The 16886-nt window shown below is 41.7% G+C and overlaps 1 protein-coding gene across 3 annotated transcripts in view; it reads right to left on the bottom strand.

Moving 5' to 3' along the window:
• Positions 1-16739, bottom strand: part of LOC135386270 (PTB domain-containing engulfment adapter protein 1-like) — a 21848-nt gene extending 5109 nt beyond the window's left edge. The window contains exons 1-8 of one of the 3 annotated variants that reach the window (XM_064616086.1): positions 16660-16739; positions 13024-13098; positions 9870-9934; positions 3883-3954; positions 3280-3378; positions 2500-2637; positions 1823-1939; positions 1579-1680 (exon numbers count right to left, since the gene is read on the bottom strand). In XM_064616086.1, coding sequence (XP_064472156.1) covers positions 1579-1680; positions 1823-1939; positions 2500-2637; positions 3280-3378; positions 3883-3954; positions 9870-9934; positions 13024-13098; positions 16660-16720 — 729 coding nt within the window. In that variant the 5' untranslated portion in view covers positions 16721-16739. Of the gene's footprint in view, positions 1-1578; positions 1681-1822; positions 1940-2499; positions 2638-3279; positions 3379-3882; positions 3955-9869; positions 9935-13023; positions 13154-16598 lie in introns of all 3 variants that reach the window. The other 2 variants (XM_064616087.1, XM_064616088.1) reach the window with 2 other exon arrangements.
• Between the last annotated feature and the right edge of the window lie 147 nt (positions 16740-16886).

Below are 16886 nucleotides of genomic sequence, written 5' to 3'. Positions count from 1 at the left end.
GATAAACCCAGTCTTCCATTTTTACGATGCGATCAAGATGTGTAACGTTTGCTAGAATAACCCTGTAGATACGAAAGAACAAAAGAAAAGACTCATAGTGCAAGAAAACCTTGAGCATGAGCCCAAAATCCCAGCTGTTTTTCGACACCCCAAAATCCGGGGATTTGCTAAAAAAAAATCCAGGGATTTCAGGATTTTTTTTCCTCATTCGGTGTTCGCTGTGTTAAGTAGCCCCGGAGAGCTTTCTCGAAAAGATTCTGGGATGTCAGTCCTCCCGCGGAATTACTGCGAAGCTACTGCCGGTGCAGTACCGACCCAGAACTGTGGAATACTTAAGAGTTGTTTAATTTGTAGCACGAATTTGGATTATCTACAGTTATTTGCCCCTTAGCTGCATCTGAAGCACCCTATAGTTGTGTTCAGCTAAGAAGGACAAGAAATGTAGTCCGTCATCTACATACGCCGTTGGTGATAAGGAGACACAGAGAGCACCAGGAGAAATACTGCAGTGCCATCCCAGGGTAGGCATCCCAGTACCCAGGGTAGGCATGGGGTAGGTATGTCGGTACGCATGTCGGTAGGTATGTCCGTAGGTATGTCCGTAGGTATGTCCGTAGGTATGTCCGTAGGTATGTCGGTAGGTATGTCGGTAGGTATGTCGCGTATGTCATGCGGCCAGTCTTAACAGCCAATACAGAAGCAGAGTGAGTGGGATGGATTACATTGTCTGGTGGAGGAGGGAGAATGACGTCTTCATGCCCAGCCATCCTTTCTGTGGCGCAGTAATATTTTGAGAGCTGACGGACTACATTTCTTTTCCGTCATAAGTGGAAGTATTAAGTTGAGGGTTCAGGTTCTTTTTCCTGTCTCAAGTTCGTTTTTTAGTCTGAATGGGAATTCATTAGTGGGACTATGTAGCCCGTGAAGCAACCAAGATTATCAACCTGTATTAATTACTAATAGATTAACCAAAATTACTATCGTGTTATATTACGGAGAACTTTCTTAATTTTAATTAACATGGTGTCAACCCTGAAAAAAGAAAAATAAAGGGTGACAAAATGATTATTGCATAATACAGAGAGCTTGCACTGTAGGGGAAACGGCTGTCTAAAGTCAGTACTCTGTGATTTATCTTTATCAAATCTCAAGGTATTCCAAGATTATTTCTTTGGATCAATAAACATGTGCAGCACATGGTACACCTTCAAATACAACATTGGCACAACACTTCCAAGCGCAACAGAGATAATATGTGATGGTGAGGTACTGACAGGCGACTTTACCTAGCTGTGTCCGCAACAGTATATAACGCAACACAATACAGAGTTCCTTCACCTACTGATCAGAGAGCACAGGATCAAAGCATTCAAACGAGTTAACGGAACGGACACATATTTTTCAGAGACCACAACTGATGCAGTAAATTAATGTGCAGCATATCTGAACTGAAGAAGAAAAAAAAAAAAAAGGAGAAACAGTGTGCTCTCTGCACAAGGTTCAGATGAGAGACAAGACAACAGAGAAATCTGGGATCTCCTGGCTGCGCTTGATCTGTTTAGTGTCTTGGCTACATACCTTTTCTTCGTGAGCATCTGTTGGAGACGACATTCCTTTTGCACCGTCCAGGACAGACAGACGTTGACGCAGCTGTTCGTTCTCTTGCTCTAGGTCTTGCACCTGGGCAAGAACGGCAGGGATGTAAATGGAAGCGATGCGTGCCCGGCCATTTAAAAAAAAAGCACGCTGTGTACTCAGAGGCCAGAGAGTTATTTGACATATCGCGGCATTTATTATCATTACACGTTGGAGTTGCTCTTACCCTCTTTTGGAGTATCATGAATTGTTTCTTCATCTCCAGATCCCTTCCAGACGTGTCCAAAAATTTTCTGTATGCCAGATCAAATGCCTGCCCTATCGTCAACGTAATTTCCTCAGCCTGAAAAAATGAGGCACATCATGATCCCAGCTGGTAGCTCCTATCACCAGTAGCCACGAATGTGCAGTTTCAAGCGCAAGTATGAGCAAGTATAAGCACCATGTTCAACGAAGATTTAGCCATTCCCACTACATATATATTGATGATGACGATGAGTAAGGCCCTCGGTTTTCTGCTGCGGCAAATTCAAAATTCCGCGGCACCGACTCGTAAATTCCGCGATTTTTTTTGCGGCGAGCAGTCAACAGCTGCTTGAAACGGGAAACACTATTTTCTTGGATAATGTGGGAACAAAAAAATGTTTTATAAAATTACTGATTCAAAGCACTGTTGTGGCTCAGCATTACATACATGATATCTCGTGTTCTCCTCTGATGTGGCCTGCTGAATGATGTTTCGCAGTATCTACAGATTTTATAGGAACTTTATAGGAAGGAGATTAGAACACATACCCTGGGGAAGTTATATCTTTAGGATACCCTTTTTTTTGTTCCTGGGCTGTAGGCATTATTTAAGAGTCTTAACTTTTTGACTTTGAATCTCATTCCAAACGTTCTCACCAGTTTCTCACTAGAAAAGACGAAGCAAGAGTGCCGCTCCCCATCAGCTTCCTTGGCGATGAAGCTGAAGGATTTCTTGTCTGTCTTGTCATCCGCACAGTACGATATGCGGTGCAGCGGATGCTGATGGAAGATCCGCTAACGGGGACAAATGTTTTTTTTTAGAAACAAGGCTGGAGACATCCAGAAAAGAAAAAGGTTGATGTCTATACACACACACAAAAAAAAGGTAAAAATAAATGGTAATAAAAAATGGTAAAGAAAAAGAGAAAAAAAAGGAACTGCACAGTTACTAAAATTTGTACCCAAACTATGAGGTAACTGCTCTTAAATATGACAGGAGACATCCAGAAAAGAAAAAGGTTGATGTCTATACACACACACACACACAAAAAGGTAAAAATAAATGGTAATAAATAGTAATAAATGGTAATAAAAAACGGTAAAATAAAAAAATTGTAAGAAAAAGAGAAAAAAAAGGAACTGCACAGTTACTAAAATTTGTACCCAAACTATGAGGTAAATGCTCTTAAATACTATGACAGGAGACAGTCAGGAAAGAAAAAAGTAGACCTACATGGCATGCAAACGTCACCATCACCAAGTGACATATAGTGGTCATAAGTGGCCGTGCTGCTTCAAGTGCCAACAATTATAAAAAGACTAGTGATAAAAATTTGAACTGTCCTAGATATTTCAAAATATACAAGCAAATGTGCAGTCACGAGAATTAAGTACCAAATTCTCGCGATCAATGACCAACCTCAACTTTTCTCATACCTTCGTTTTCGGCTCCTGCACTGCAACACCATCAACAGAGATGGTCAGTTCAACCTTGGGTGCTTTTGTTCCTTCAGACCGTTTCAGCTGCTGGTTGAACTGGATATAATAAATCCCAATAAGATCATAATGACATTCTAAAATGTACAATTGTGATTTTTTTTAGATCTAGCATTTACTGGACCTATGGTGAATGATCCATAAAAACATTTGGTTGGCTAATGTACCCAACATGCTCTACAAGCTCTCCTAGTCATGCACCAGTTAGTCTGCACACTCTCTTTATTATCGATGCTCTACAAGGTGAAAAGAGTGTTTAATGGAATGGGACTAATATCAGTTAGTTTTGCATAGATTTTGAGTTGCACAAAAAAGCTTCTACGGCTGTTACGTAGTCTTCCATTCGTACATACTAAAGCAGACCTTTCTTAACAGGACCATATCCCTAAAGTGGAAGAGTCACTTTACTGTGGCCATCCTGTAACGGTGCCACGGCATTTTCAAACTGTGTCTGGTTGCTTTTTTTGTTTTATAAACTACCAATTCCTTCTAGTACTACCAGTTGCACTGCCATTACTGAGTTTATATGCAACGAAAGATTACCTTTAATTTCCTAATGCCTTCTTTGACAACTTCAATGCCCTTGGGATGGTCCACTTCTGTGAAGCCTAGGAACTGAGCAAGAAATCTGAATATGTACAATAGTTGACATGCCAAAGGCCCATTATGCTGTCTACGCTCTTAAACAAAAAGGGTGTACTTTAAACTCCTTTTTCTTGCCACACATACTATTACTCCCTTTTGGAGAGTACAATTACTTTCAAAAAGGAATCTCCTTACTCCCCTCGGGAGTAACGTTACTCCCTTAGTCCCTACCGGAGGGAAATATTACTTTCCAGTGACCCCAGAGAGTAACCCAACTCCCTAAGGGGAGCGAGCGGACTTCTTTTCGAGAGTAATTGTACTCTCCAAACGGGAGTAATATATGTGACAAGAAAAAGTGGTTAAAAAGGAGTTAGGGTTACTCCCTAAAACGTTACTCCCATACTCCCTACCAGAGGGTAATATTACTCTCCATTAGGGAGCGAGAGCGTAACCCCACTCCCTAAAGGGAGTAAACAGACCCTTTTCGAGAGTAATTGTACTCTCCAAAAGGGAGTAATATATGTGACAAGAAAAAATGGTTAAAAAGGAGTTAGGGTTACTCCCTAAAACGTTACTCCCTTACTCCCTCCCGGAGGGTAATATTACTCTCCATTAGGGAGTGAGAGCGTAACCCCACTCCCTAAAGGGAGTAAACAGACTCCTTTTCGAGAGTAATTGTACTCTCCAAAAGGGAGTAATATATGTGACAAGAAAAAGGGGTTAAAGGAGTTAGGGTTACTCCCTAAAACATTACTCCCTTACTCCCTACCGGAGGGTAATATTACTCTCCATTAGGGAGTGAGAGCGTAACCCCACTCCCTAAAGGGAGTAAACAGACCCTTTTCGAGAGTAATTGTACTCTCCAAAAGGGAGTAATACATGTGACAAGAAAAGGGGGTTAAAAAGGAGTTAGGGTTACTCCCTAAAACATTACTCCCATACTCCCTACCAGAGGGTAATATTACTCTCCATTAGGGAGCGAGAGCGTAACCCCACTCCCTAAAGGGAGTAAACAGACCCTTTTCGAGAGTAATTGTACTCTCCAAAAGGGAGTAATATATGTGACAAGAAAAGGGGGTTAAAAGGAGTTAGGGTTACTCCCTAAAACATTACTCCCTTACTCCCTACCGGAGGGTAATATTACTCTCCATTAGGGAGCGAGAGCGTAACCCCACTCCCTAAAGGGAGTAAACAGACCCTTTTCGAGAGTAATTGTACTCTCCAAAAGGGAGTGATATACGTGGCAAGAAAAAGGACTTAAAGTACACCTTTTTTTTTTAAGGGTGTACGGGATGAACGAAATAAAATGTTTACAGGGTGTGCAAGATTTTTAAAAAGACTGTGCGCTCTATGGGAATGAAACCAACAGAATGTTCTCAACAGTCATGTGCCATATAGTCGCCAACATTTCGTTCATGTTGTGAGCAGTTCCTGTTGCTGCACTTGTGTTGCCAACTAGATAAGCCTTCATCTAAACGAAGCACGGGGACAAGAAATACCGGACACGACCTCAATGAACTACAACCAACTAACCCAATCTTCTGCACAAAGTTAATTTATTTCTTGTTCATCTCGCATCATGTGTGTGTCTTCCTCTGTGCCTTCCTTGCTTGTGGACAGAATCATTTCTCTGTGGTGCCCTTCTGGTACCATCTAAAGCCTTCGTGTGCTGCCGACTCTGAACCACGGAATGAACTACAACCAACTAATCCAACTTTCTACTCTGAGTAGGTAAGCTTTGTGTGGTTATTTTTGCCAGCCTAATAAGCACAGTTTTGTCACTGACAATAATGTTTTAGTTCCTCTTTCTGGTACATAAATAACAACCTTTTGTATTCATTTCCAAACTACATTCAGCACCAGTTTCCATTCCTGAAGCAGTATTTCATTTCTGCTTTTTATTTCTAAGATATTTTTGATACAGGTCTCAGTTTTCAAATCATCGTTGCGCACGTTTCTGGCATCACAGTATTTTGTAGTATCCCTTCTTGATTTCTATCAGGGTGTCGGAGCGAACCGAAAACCGGAACCGAAAACCGAAAAAAAACGCTATTTTGGTGCGAACCGGAACGGAATCGAAACCGTATACATTTTTTTCACTCATGAGAGAAACCGAAAAATATATTTAACGGTTTTCGGTCCAAGAAAAAACTTCATCGCTTTGGACTACGGATAGGCGAATGAAACAGACGTCGTGTGCTCTGAAGTCATGTTATGGATACTATACGAGGGTTACGGTTACGATGGAATGTATGTCGGTATACTATGGCCCTTAGGCTCCCTTTGTAATGGTTTATCGTTCGCGCACGCACACAGACTTAGAGGTACATGTGACTGACTCTCTAGCAATGTGCCGTAGTGTTCGTTTTAATTTGATCCCCGCAAACTCTCCTCAACTAAACAGCGACCCAAGGGGGCTGCATAACGGCTTCTTTATCGGCAATGTCGCGCAACGCGTCCCTTGTTGGAGAGCAGCTAAGTTGAATACATTTACGTATACGTGAGGGCAAGCCCGTGCGAAGTGGCAACTCTTTTGTGGACAGGACACGAAGAAAATAAAACGGAGCCGTCGAGCGCGTTTGTGAGTGAAGGTGTTCCTCGATTTGCGTCCTACTCGTGCGGTGGTGCTTGCTTACAGTAGCAAAAGACATTCGGATGGGACGCGATCGCTCCAATCTAGCAAGAAAGTACTTTACGTATGACATCACGAATAACAAGTCCGTTTGTAGCATGTGCTTCAAGAAAGGAGAAAGCCCATTTGAACAGACAGTAACCTACAGGAACCAGGAGCTACCAATTTCACAGCTGTCTATTAATATTAAATACCATGTATGCGGAATAAACGGGTTTACATTTTGTAACATTGATTTTTTTTGTGGGGATGAATATTCCCAGTAGAAGCGGAACCGGTTAAAAACCGGTATGAACCGTTATTTTTTTACTCCGGAGCAGAACCGGTACCGGATCGTTTATGATGTAACCGGAACGAAAACCGGAACGAAAGTCGTTTCGGTTCGACACCCTGATTTCTATAGCAACACGCAGTAAACAGATGACGACACAAAAAATGCAAAGACAGCCGTGAAATCTGGTACAAATCACCACCTGTGCATTACATCATCCAAGATATCTGCCTCCATCTTGCTGTGCATCGGTTTGACAACTAATAAAGGTCCAGAAAACCAACATTTAACTGACACATGCGCGACTTGCAGGGATGTACCATGAAAGCAGCATCCATCATGCTGCACCAATTAATTCATTAATCCTTACGGAACTACATTCTTGGTGAGCGTGGCTAAGGTCATCATATAGTATGGCCTTGATCTTGACCAGCTCTGCCACCAGTGCGGATCAAGCTTAACTGTCTCTCGCACTATATTAATATTTATGCATTTACCCATAAATTTAGGCTGAATGAACTGAGAGTGGTGAAATATAGAGTGGGAGTACGGGGGGTCTACCTTCTAGCCAAACTTGGTTTCAGTTACTGTCACCACCTTTGGATATCTTTATCGTTTATATTCCGGTTTCCGGTAATCAGACCAAAAACATTTTTGTTTCTATTTTTGGTGACAGTTCCCCCGTTCTCATCTCATTTTCCCGTGGCCATCGCGGTGTTTATGGACAAATCAATAAATCTATTTCCGGTAACTATAAGCCTGCAACATAAACACAAAAAAAAGAACGCATGACAATGTGCACCGCAGTTGCAACCCGCTCTTAAACACGCTCCGAAGGAACGACATCCATCTGATATGTGAAGTACGTATTGCCCAAGACAGGGCTTGTGTTGTTGATGAAAGATGGAAGTCACTGAAAAGGTTAGCCAGCTGTAGGACTCGAACCCACATCTTCGGGATTGCCGATCCAGGGCTCTACCAATTGAGCTAAGCTAACACGCCTTCTCAGCGGCTTCCAGGGTGCGTCATCTGAAGGGACAAACCAGTCATTCTCTCTCACTCATCCTCCTTTCACTCTTACATTTTTGCACACTCATACACATTCATACGACAGGGATCGACGCAAGCGGCAATTGTCGTATGTCGGGGTAATGTCGGCAATTGTCGTATGTCGGGGTAATGTCGGCAATTGTCGTATGAATGTGTGTACGAGTGTGCAAAAATGTAAGAGTGAAAGGAGGATGAGCGAGAGAGAATGACTGGTTTGTCCCTTCAGATGACGCACCCTGGAAGTCGCTGAGAAGGCGTGTTAGCTTTGCTCAATTGGTAGAGCCCTGGACCGGTAATCCAGAAGATGTGGGTTCGAGTCCTACAGCTGGCTAACCTTTTCAGCGACTTCCATCTTTCATAGTTAATTTCTTAGGCAACTTGAGGCCTTGTATGTGATTGTCCCTTCTATGTTGTTCCAGCCTCAGAACATCAGTTCTCTCTTGTGTTGGTGTTTGCCTCAAGGTCAGCGTCAGCAGCTGCCGAATTCAGCTGGTTTCATCCACGCAGAGCGCTCGTATTTGTCTTTTTAAGACTTGGTGCACGTTAAAGGGACTATGAAATTTCGCGAACCCCCATACTTTTTTTCGATGGAAACTGTTCTTCCCGCAGAGAAACTAATATGCCACAAATTTTTCCGGACGAAATCGCTCCACTCTGCGAGGAGCGCGCGCTGGAAATGTCTCTTCCGCGTTCCTCCTCTCCTGCGCATATTTCCCTGCCGATGGTGTAACTGTACGGACCGCTCTTCGGTTCCCCGTTACGTCACCGGTGTTGCACAATGGCAAGTAATGCTGCGAGCTCGCGCTGTGGCTGCCGCCACTGCCGAAATCTGCCGATCGTGCGAAAGCTGCTGTCATGAAGATTTCCACTCCCGATGAACGCATACGCGGGATCCTACGGCGCATGCTCCTGGCGGGATTCCTCGGCTCGGCAACATGTCACGATGACGTGTTGCTGAGCCGGCCATGGTCGCGTCAAGTTACCCGTTGTGTCTCCGCTCGGCAGCTCGTCACGGCGCGGCGCCAGCTGTCCTCCCTTCGCCGCTCCGTTTAAATTCGCTCCCGAGAAATCTGCTCGCGCGACGAAAGTAAAATTTCGGTTCTAGACTCAGAAAAATGTCTTCTTTCGAACGAAACGAAGAAAAAAATCGTTTCATAGTCCCTTTAAGCAGGGATACGCTGTATACTGCGTATAGGAATATAGGACAGCAGGATGGTCTGCTAACCAGGGTCATAGAGTGAAAAGGACACAAGTGTCCAGTCACTCATAATTTGACACATATTCACTTGGCAGTTTCCAATAAGAATGGTTGTAACGATTTGATTACATCATCCTACTGGCACTAGACTGGTCAAAACGAATATTTTTGTGGAACAAACTGTGCCTTTGTAATATTTGCTCGTTATTCGCCACCCAAAAAACAAGCAAAAGGCAGGTACAGCAATGGATAAAAATCTCAGAAGGCCAAATACCAACAGTTCTATTTAAAAGGAATGATGCCAGCACAGCCGATGTTATTACCACCACTCGTGCTACGTACAACTGAAATGTCACATTTTTGTGCCAAGGCGAAGGTCTCGCAGAACTACTAAAAAAAAAAAAATTAGGATGATACCATTTTATGAACTTTCAGCCTTGTTGGGGGCAATGATGTCACAAATAATTAATGCTCTTACATTTACACTGAAACGAGAACAAAGCTGAACAAGATATGACAAAACAATACATGTCACTGACTGTATCGTGTCTGGGGATATTTGATATGTTATCTCTCACGTCAGTTAACACTTTTGGACATTCGTAACAATCACTGCCCGTTCATTTACCAAGCTTCTGTGCATCTGCGTCCCTTTGCATCTGCAATGATGTCAGAGAGTGGTGACAGTAATCACCGTGCTCCTGGGGCAAGCTGATACAGACTGACCGTCACTGGTGGCGCACAATATCAGGGTGCTGTGACTTATGCACACAAATATAAACGAGATTATCTACCTTCACCAAGTAGGCAACATGGCCTTTCTGAAGTGCGTCAGGGGGATGAATCCACTTCCTTCCACCTGAAATTAAAGTTTATAGCCTTTTAAACTCCGTACCACAGAGCTGGTTAACATTGAATTGTTACAGTGGTGCACTAGGATGCATAGACAATCACCCTTGTCAAGCAAAGCAAAAGGTTCACAGTGCATGCTCAAGCAGCATACCAATGGTAACTTATTAATTGTTAATTGCTTATTGTTTTTTTGTTTTTGTTTTTTTGCCTGTTGTTGTCAATTTACGGTTGTAAAATTGCCGCAGAGACAAGAAATGAAGACGACTGGGTTGTGATATCAAACAAAAAGGTTTCTCTAGTATGACATGCGAACCCTGACGAACACCCAGTCTCTGGGTTTGTTATCATGTTATCATGTTATCAGTTATCAGTTATCATGTTATCAGTTATCATGTTATCAGTTATCATGATGAGTTATGACCAGTTATCATGACCAGTTATGATCAGTTATCACGAGATCTGTCATCACGAGATCTGTCATCACGAGATCTGTCATCACGAGATCTGTCATCACGAGATCTGTCATCACGAGATCTGTCATCACGAGATCTGTCATCACGAGATCTGTCATCACGAGATCTGTCATCACGAGATCTGTCATCACGAGATCTGTCATCACGAGATCTGTCATCACGAGATCTGTCATCACGAGCTTGCTAGCTTTTTAGCTGTTCTTTATGCACTGCATTTGTGAAATACCCTTGTCATGCAGAAAAACAGTATAGGACAAAGGGATGGTGCGTTGAAGGGGCAGTCAACTGCAGGCCAGACTTTGTAAAAAAAATGCACAGAGTTAAAGGAGTTTCATCGCACCTAAATACAGGGTGTTCAATGAGAGGATGTTATTTAATTCTTAAAAATAGGTTTCACTACATAAAAATTGGAAATACTTGGGATGCACTCGAAAGGTTTTTGCTACACATTACGGAAGTTTACATTCGTGTTTTTTGTAATCAGTGCATAATTCTGTTAATTGAACTCTTAAATTAGCCAAGCAAAGGTAGCATTTTACTTCATGAATTAGGGAGCCCATGGCCATAACATAACACACTTTTTTTTCAATCAAAAGTGCAGGATTTTTCGCAAGATTTCTGCAACACTAATTTGACAGCCAAAAATCTGTGACTGGGCGAAGCACACTCGGTGATGCTTACATTTGTAGAACAGTTGGCTTAAATCTGCGCAGATTAATTTATGCAGAAATGCATAAAGTATATACAAGATTTATTGCAGCACAGATGTAGTTGGTGCACAGTACAAGATATACACATCAAATCACCCGCTACTTGTCACAGGCGTATAAGCTTTTTTTTTTTCCTCATTCATTTAATTTTTTACTGAAAATTATAAGAGAAAAAGCAACGCAAAACCCTCTGGACACATGTCGGAGGATACCCCACGCTCGTTTCTTCTATCTGGTCATTACTCAGCGTCAGAAGATCACTGATAGCGCTTTGTCTGAAATAGCGTGTCTACCACTCCCAATAGAGTGATAATATTCTGAGTCATGCATACTGCCATTGTTTCTGGCAGGTACAGTAATGTCAGGGTGATGTTATAAATCCCAGGAATTACTATCAATGATGTCACCAACGATGTTATCAATCGTATTTGGCAATAGCCGACACACTATTGTTAAAGACGGGTTGGAAAAACCGAGGATTTTCCTTGACGCTGCGGAGTGCAGCGAATATTCAGTCGGTTTCGAGCCATTACTTAAACTTTTTTGCGACAAAATTTTTTGATAAAACGTTCACCGTCGGCAACATATCGCGATGCATTTAAAAAAAAGTGTGCCTCATATACCTGTTTATTGCCCCTTTAAGTGATAATGTTGCGTTTACACATAGTCATGAGAGCTTTGCATCTGTCACAATTTCTACTCCCGCTTTTTTGTTGTAGAGCTAAATAGTGGTTGTAGAGCTTGTCCGATTCCAGTGTAGCTTCTATTGGTTTGCACCAGTGTATACGACATTACGGTCATGTCTCGATTCTTGTGTACTTGTGCTTTTTTTTTGTTCCCACGTTCACTCCTGCTTGGACTCATAGAGAGCCTGCTGTATCTGTTAGATAAGGAATAAAAATGTAATTCATTACCAGTTATGCAGGACTCATCATCTCAGGCTTTAACGTGGGAGTTACGAATTTTATGTCGCACCCACATCATCCCAAGTGGTCTAGTAACTAATTTTAACTCTATGAGAAGTACCCTTAGAGTATATTTGTTGCAGAACCTATCAGACATAAATATTTAAATGTTTGAATTTTTGCTTAACCGCACTGTTGTTCTGAGCAAAGTTAGTTGTTACATAGTCTGTATGCTTCCTAATTTGTGGATATAGTTAGTTTCGTTCTTGATCTTAGTTGGCCTCTAAGTTACGGATTTGTTTTGACATCAGGTCACTATATGCTTAAATGTACTGTGTATTCTAACGTTTAATTATATCGCACAAGGCTGTACTCTGTATTATTTTCACTTTTCTGTTGTGTTAGGTGGATTGCATTTACAGGCTTTGACCTCGCAATCCAGTTGGCATTTTGTCTATACATTGTTTATTGTGCATAAATAAAATCTGAAAATCTGAATGTGAAAATATGTTCACTAACAGTGATATGTTAAGTTGGTGTAATTAATAGGAGACGACCGCGTATGATGCCGCCTACGCCTGGAGAAACCAAAAACTACGAAGATTTGCCAGTTCTTAAAAAAAATATTATATATATTAAAACAACTGCATAATGTTCACTGACGGCATTTAGATCATGCGAACTAAGCAGCTGAGCAATGTTCACTAATAATGTAAAACAAAATAAACACCTATTTTCTAGACTTTGAAAAACACTCCAGCGGACAAAATTACCCACAGCGGGCAGAGAACCCACAGATGACTGTGGTGTCGCACATATGCTGAGAGCTGTCTCAAAATGTAAAACCCCAAAATTATTACGATTGTTATCACATATTTCTTTGTCCCTTGAGAACCCCTCGGAGCACTGAAAACGCATCATCTGAAAAAGCAACTCCTCCCCCGCACTGTAATGCCTCGCTGCAAGTGTACGCGGCATGACCATGTACGGAGCACATTCCACACTTACTTCCTTTAACGGAGCTTTTTGTGTTCTGTGCCCACTTGAGGAAAGATGACTGCTTGATCATGTTGATGCTTGGAGCTAGACATGGACACAGAAAAAAAAAAGAAAACTGTCAGCAGTTGCAGTCTCTACCCTGAAACAGGAAGACAATTGATTTACAATGTAATTATAATAATTGGGGGTTTAATTGGGGGTTTACAATGTGTATATGAAGGGCTAGAGTTCTTGAAGGTGGCACTAGAGAAAGTACCACGACCATTCTTCCCACGGCCACAATTGTTATTCGCACATTAGTTGGCAGGTATTGTTAGTTTCACCAGTAATGACCTATTAAATGGGATGATAGTACGTCTGGCACACAAAGATGGAGACCAAATGTCAAACTTGAAACCTGATCAACAGGCACAGAGCTTCGCAAACGCTGAAAGGGTTGTTAACTCCAAAGTTTACTTCATTTGTGAACAGGCCAGAACGCCAGAAAAACCAAAAGTCAAATCAAATCATTCGTTAACATGCTAATGAATTCTATGAAAGGTCTGTGGTATGTACCATGTGATGTAAAAAAATATTGCATTTTGATCATTTGTATTCTATACATGGTTTACAAATGTCATCGGAGGGCATGCTAAAGCCCCAAGAAACTAGGAAAGGAATCTAGTGACATTCCCAAAGCAATACCATGTCAGGCTTCCACACTACCAAAGCCAAACACAAAATCTGAAGCAGAACGCTATTTACAGTGATGGCCAGCGCAGTTAACTACATGTAGTTAAACTACCTGATTGTAGTTAAAAAGTAGGTATCAACTACTTGCAGAAATGTAGTGGCAACTACTAGTTAAACTGCTATTTTAAGTAGTTAGGTTACTGAAGGCGCCAACTACTTCCGATTTTGCCGCAAGCTTTACGGCAAGACTGTGGTTCCGACTTTTACCTCGAGCTACTTGTTTGATGAGAACGGAGGTGCAGAGCAATTGTGTCGTGCATGTGTACTAAATCTTCACTGTTAATGCTTGTCTAGTGAAGCCTGTGAAATTATTCTGCAACTTAGTTTATCGTGTAGGCACAGAAAGAATCCCGCCGCAAGTTTGTATTTGACGATCGTAGCAATGGCTTGAGCCAAAGTTTACTATTGCTTGTGATTCATATTTAGGTGTCCAACAACACTACAAGGGGACTGGTGTTGGTGGACAACATTAAGTAGTTACAGATGTAGTTAAACTACATTGCAGTAGTTAAAAAAGTAGTTTTAGCTACTCCCCTGAAAAGTAGTTGAACTACTAGTTAAACTACTTAATCACAAAGTAGTTATAGTTAAACTACTGTAGAAGTATAGTGGCCATCACTGCCTATTTACAGATACAACATCGACAATCAATCTGTCAACATTACAAACAGCTATTCAGAGAGTTTGAACTGAACGTGTGTGCTTGCAACACCATCACTCACATGCCTAAGCCATATTACATGAGACAAAAATTAAAAACCTAAGACAACGCACAGATGACAGGTGCTCCAGTGATAGAAGCCCACACTTTTGCATTGAAGGCCACAATCGCATATGGCATGACACAGTACTTAACTTCTTGGGTTTGTCTTTCTTCAGGAATCTCGGCATATCAGCATATTACATTTATCACACAAGTGAAGATTCTCAACAAGAGATAGTGCTGCTCTCGAAGTAATAATGTAGGCGTAGCTACAACTATATAAATGCGTAGCTGTCATGAGGCTGAAATAATTGAAGTGCCAGTGGAACAACAGGTGCAAGGTTCCCCGAAACCAGAAACTGAGGGAGATACCCTGTATCACCGAACTGATATTAGATCTAGAACAAAGAAGGAGATATAGACCTCCCTTTGTGTCTTCTCATTACTCAAGGAAAAGTAATGTACAAGTCCACTTTACTAGTTCACAGGAAAAATGCAGTCACACGAGACCCCTCAAGTAACACTGAGCAATATTACTTTGTATCTATACCACTCCTACTCTGCATCAAATTTAAATTGTACTATACTACAGTAAAACTTAAATTACTGTAATATAAAGTAATTTAAAATGTGCTGTACTACAATACTACATTAGAGAGGGGGTGAGCATTTCCACACAAATCAAGTACAGAAGCAAAATAAATATCGAACTACAAGCCACAGCACAAAGATTAAATTCTGGAGGAAAGGGGACACATCCACTTTTCAATGCCCAGAATAAAAATTAGTTGCTAAATACTCCAACACAAGGCAAACAATTTCAACTGTAATGTGGATAGCAAAGAAGTTTCTGCTCAATGTGTAAGTATTAACGCAACACATGCATGTGCAGCAGGAACTTGTGTGAAGTAGTTGTACACGGCAACACTCAGAAAAACACGCGCCAAACTATGTCGTGCACCTCGGCTGGGAAAGCTGACAGCAAACAACAGATTGAGTCCACGCTGCCAACTCCATGCCAGTACGTGTTACGCAGCTGAATGCGTTGTCTGAGCTAACATCTACTATGTACTACCGAGAGAGGGTTCTTGGCAAGAGCTCAAAATGGAAAATGTCACTGACGCACGAAACATTTGAGGTATATATATTTTTCTGGTGCCTATTAACAACTGAAACAGGCGACCCTGCATTTAAATTGGTAACATCGAAGCAATGTATCAAAAAGCAAGCACAGTACAAAATTTTCAAAAAGAATTCTCACATCATTTGTAACATGCAAGCGCAATTTAAAACTTGCAATTCAACAGTCGAGAGGCATTTAGTTATTTTGGCTGTTTCTCTTTTTTTACAGCGACTGCTCCAGTGCTACGAAGAACGTCACAATGCACCGTGAAACTGAAAGCAGATACTTCTTATATAATTTTTGAGTAATTCATTTCTGCGCCAACGTTCAGATGTGCGGCAGAGGTCGTATACATTGTAAGTTGGAACAAAAAAAGCAACAGCTATCTTTTTTAGGATGCGCCTGTTCCGGAGAACAATGTTGCGAAATCTCGTCTTTCCTTCGTGACGATAAAATGCGCAGACAAATGTCAATTTGATTGGGCAGGTCAAAGCTATTTTGCAGACCCGCTTCTCACGACAGAGCCGTCCCGCTCCGCTGGCTGTAGGGTCACATCACATGCAAACGATGGTAGCTCAACAAAAAGTTATGCGGAAAAAACAAGTGTCATAATAAGCAAAGGCGCAATCCCGTTCAAAGAAGTGCCAGCCACAAATCCCCAACCATGTCCGGTGCTGCCAAGGCCAAACAAAACAATCCCACAACTTGCGAGGTAGTTCGAGGAAAACGTCTTGGCAAGATAGACTAATTGCTTCATCGAAGAGATGCGCTGGGATTTTTTTTTTTTACCGTGATATGTCAGGCCAAGCACATGCCCAAAATATGCATAGTCACCATATATAAAGTAATTATAGAAAGCAGAGGTGCGTCATTATTAGGCTTACCTCTTCCCTTACAAAATAGCGAGAGCTCAGCACAGGTGGAAAAAAAAGGTTGCGAGTGGTTACTACGGGGGTTACACAAGGGTATGTTCATGCCGTGTATACCTACTCAAAGCAAATGCAAATGTAGCAGGGTCGCACTTACTTGTTTTAGAAGTAGCGACGCATACTTTTCGCGAAGAAACATGCAAACAATTACTGCATACCCATTACGCCCACTGCTCCGTCAGGTACCTCCAACAGCAACAGCTGCGGAGCTCCATACATACCATAGCCATAACTTCCGTGGTCGCCTCACCTTGCGGCGCCAGTCGTAATTCGCAGACGACATAGTTGTGACATTAAATAGAGCGTGCGGTAAAGTCTAAATCATAATATTGTTTTATTTTGTATTTGATTTATTTTAAAAATATTTTAACGCGATACAAAAGGA

Source organism: Ornithodoros turicata, chromosome 2 (genome assembly GCF_037126465.1).
Source record: "Ornithodoros turicata isolate Travis chromosome 2, ASM3712646v1, whole genome shotgun sequence".
Taxonomy (NCBI): domain Eukaryota; kingdom Metazoa; phylum Arthropoda; class Arachnida; order Ixodida; family Argasidae; genus Ornithodoros; species Ornithodoros turicata.
This window is presented reverse-complemented; position numbering and strand designations above follow the sequence as displayed.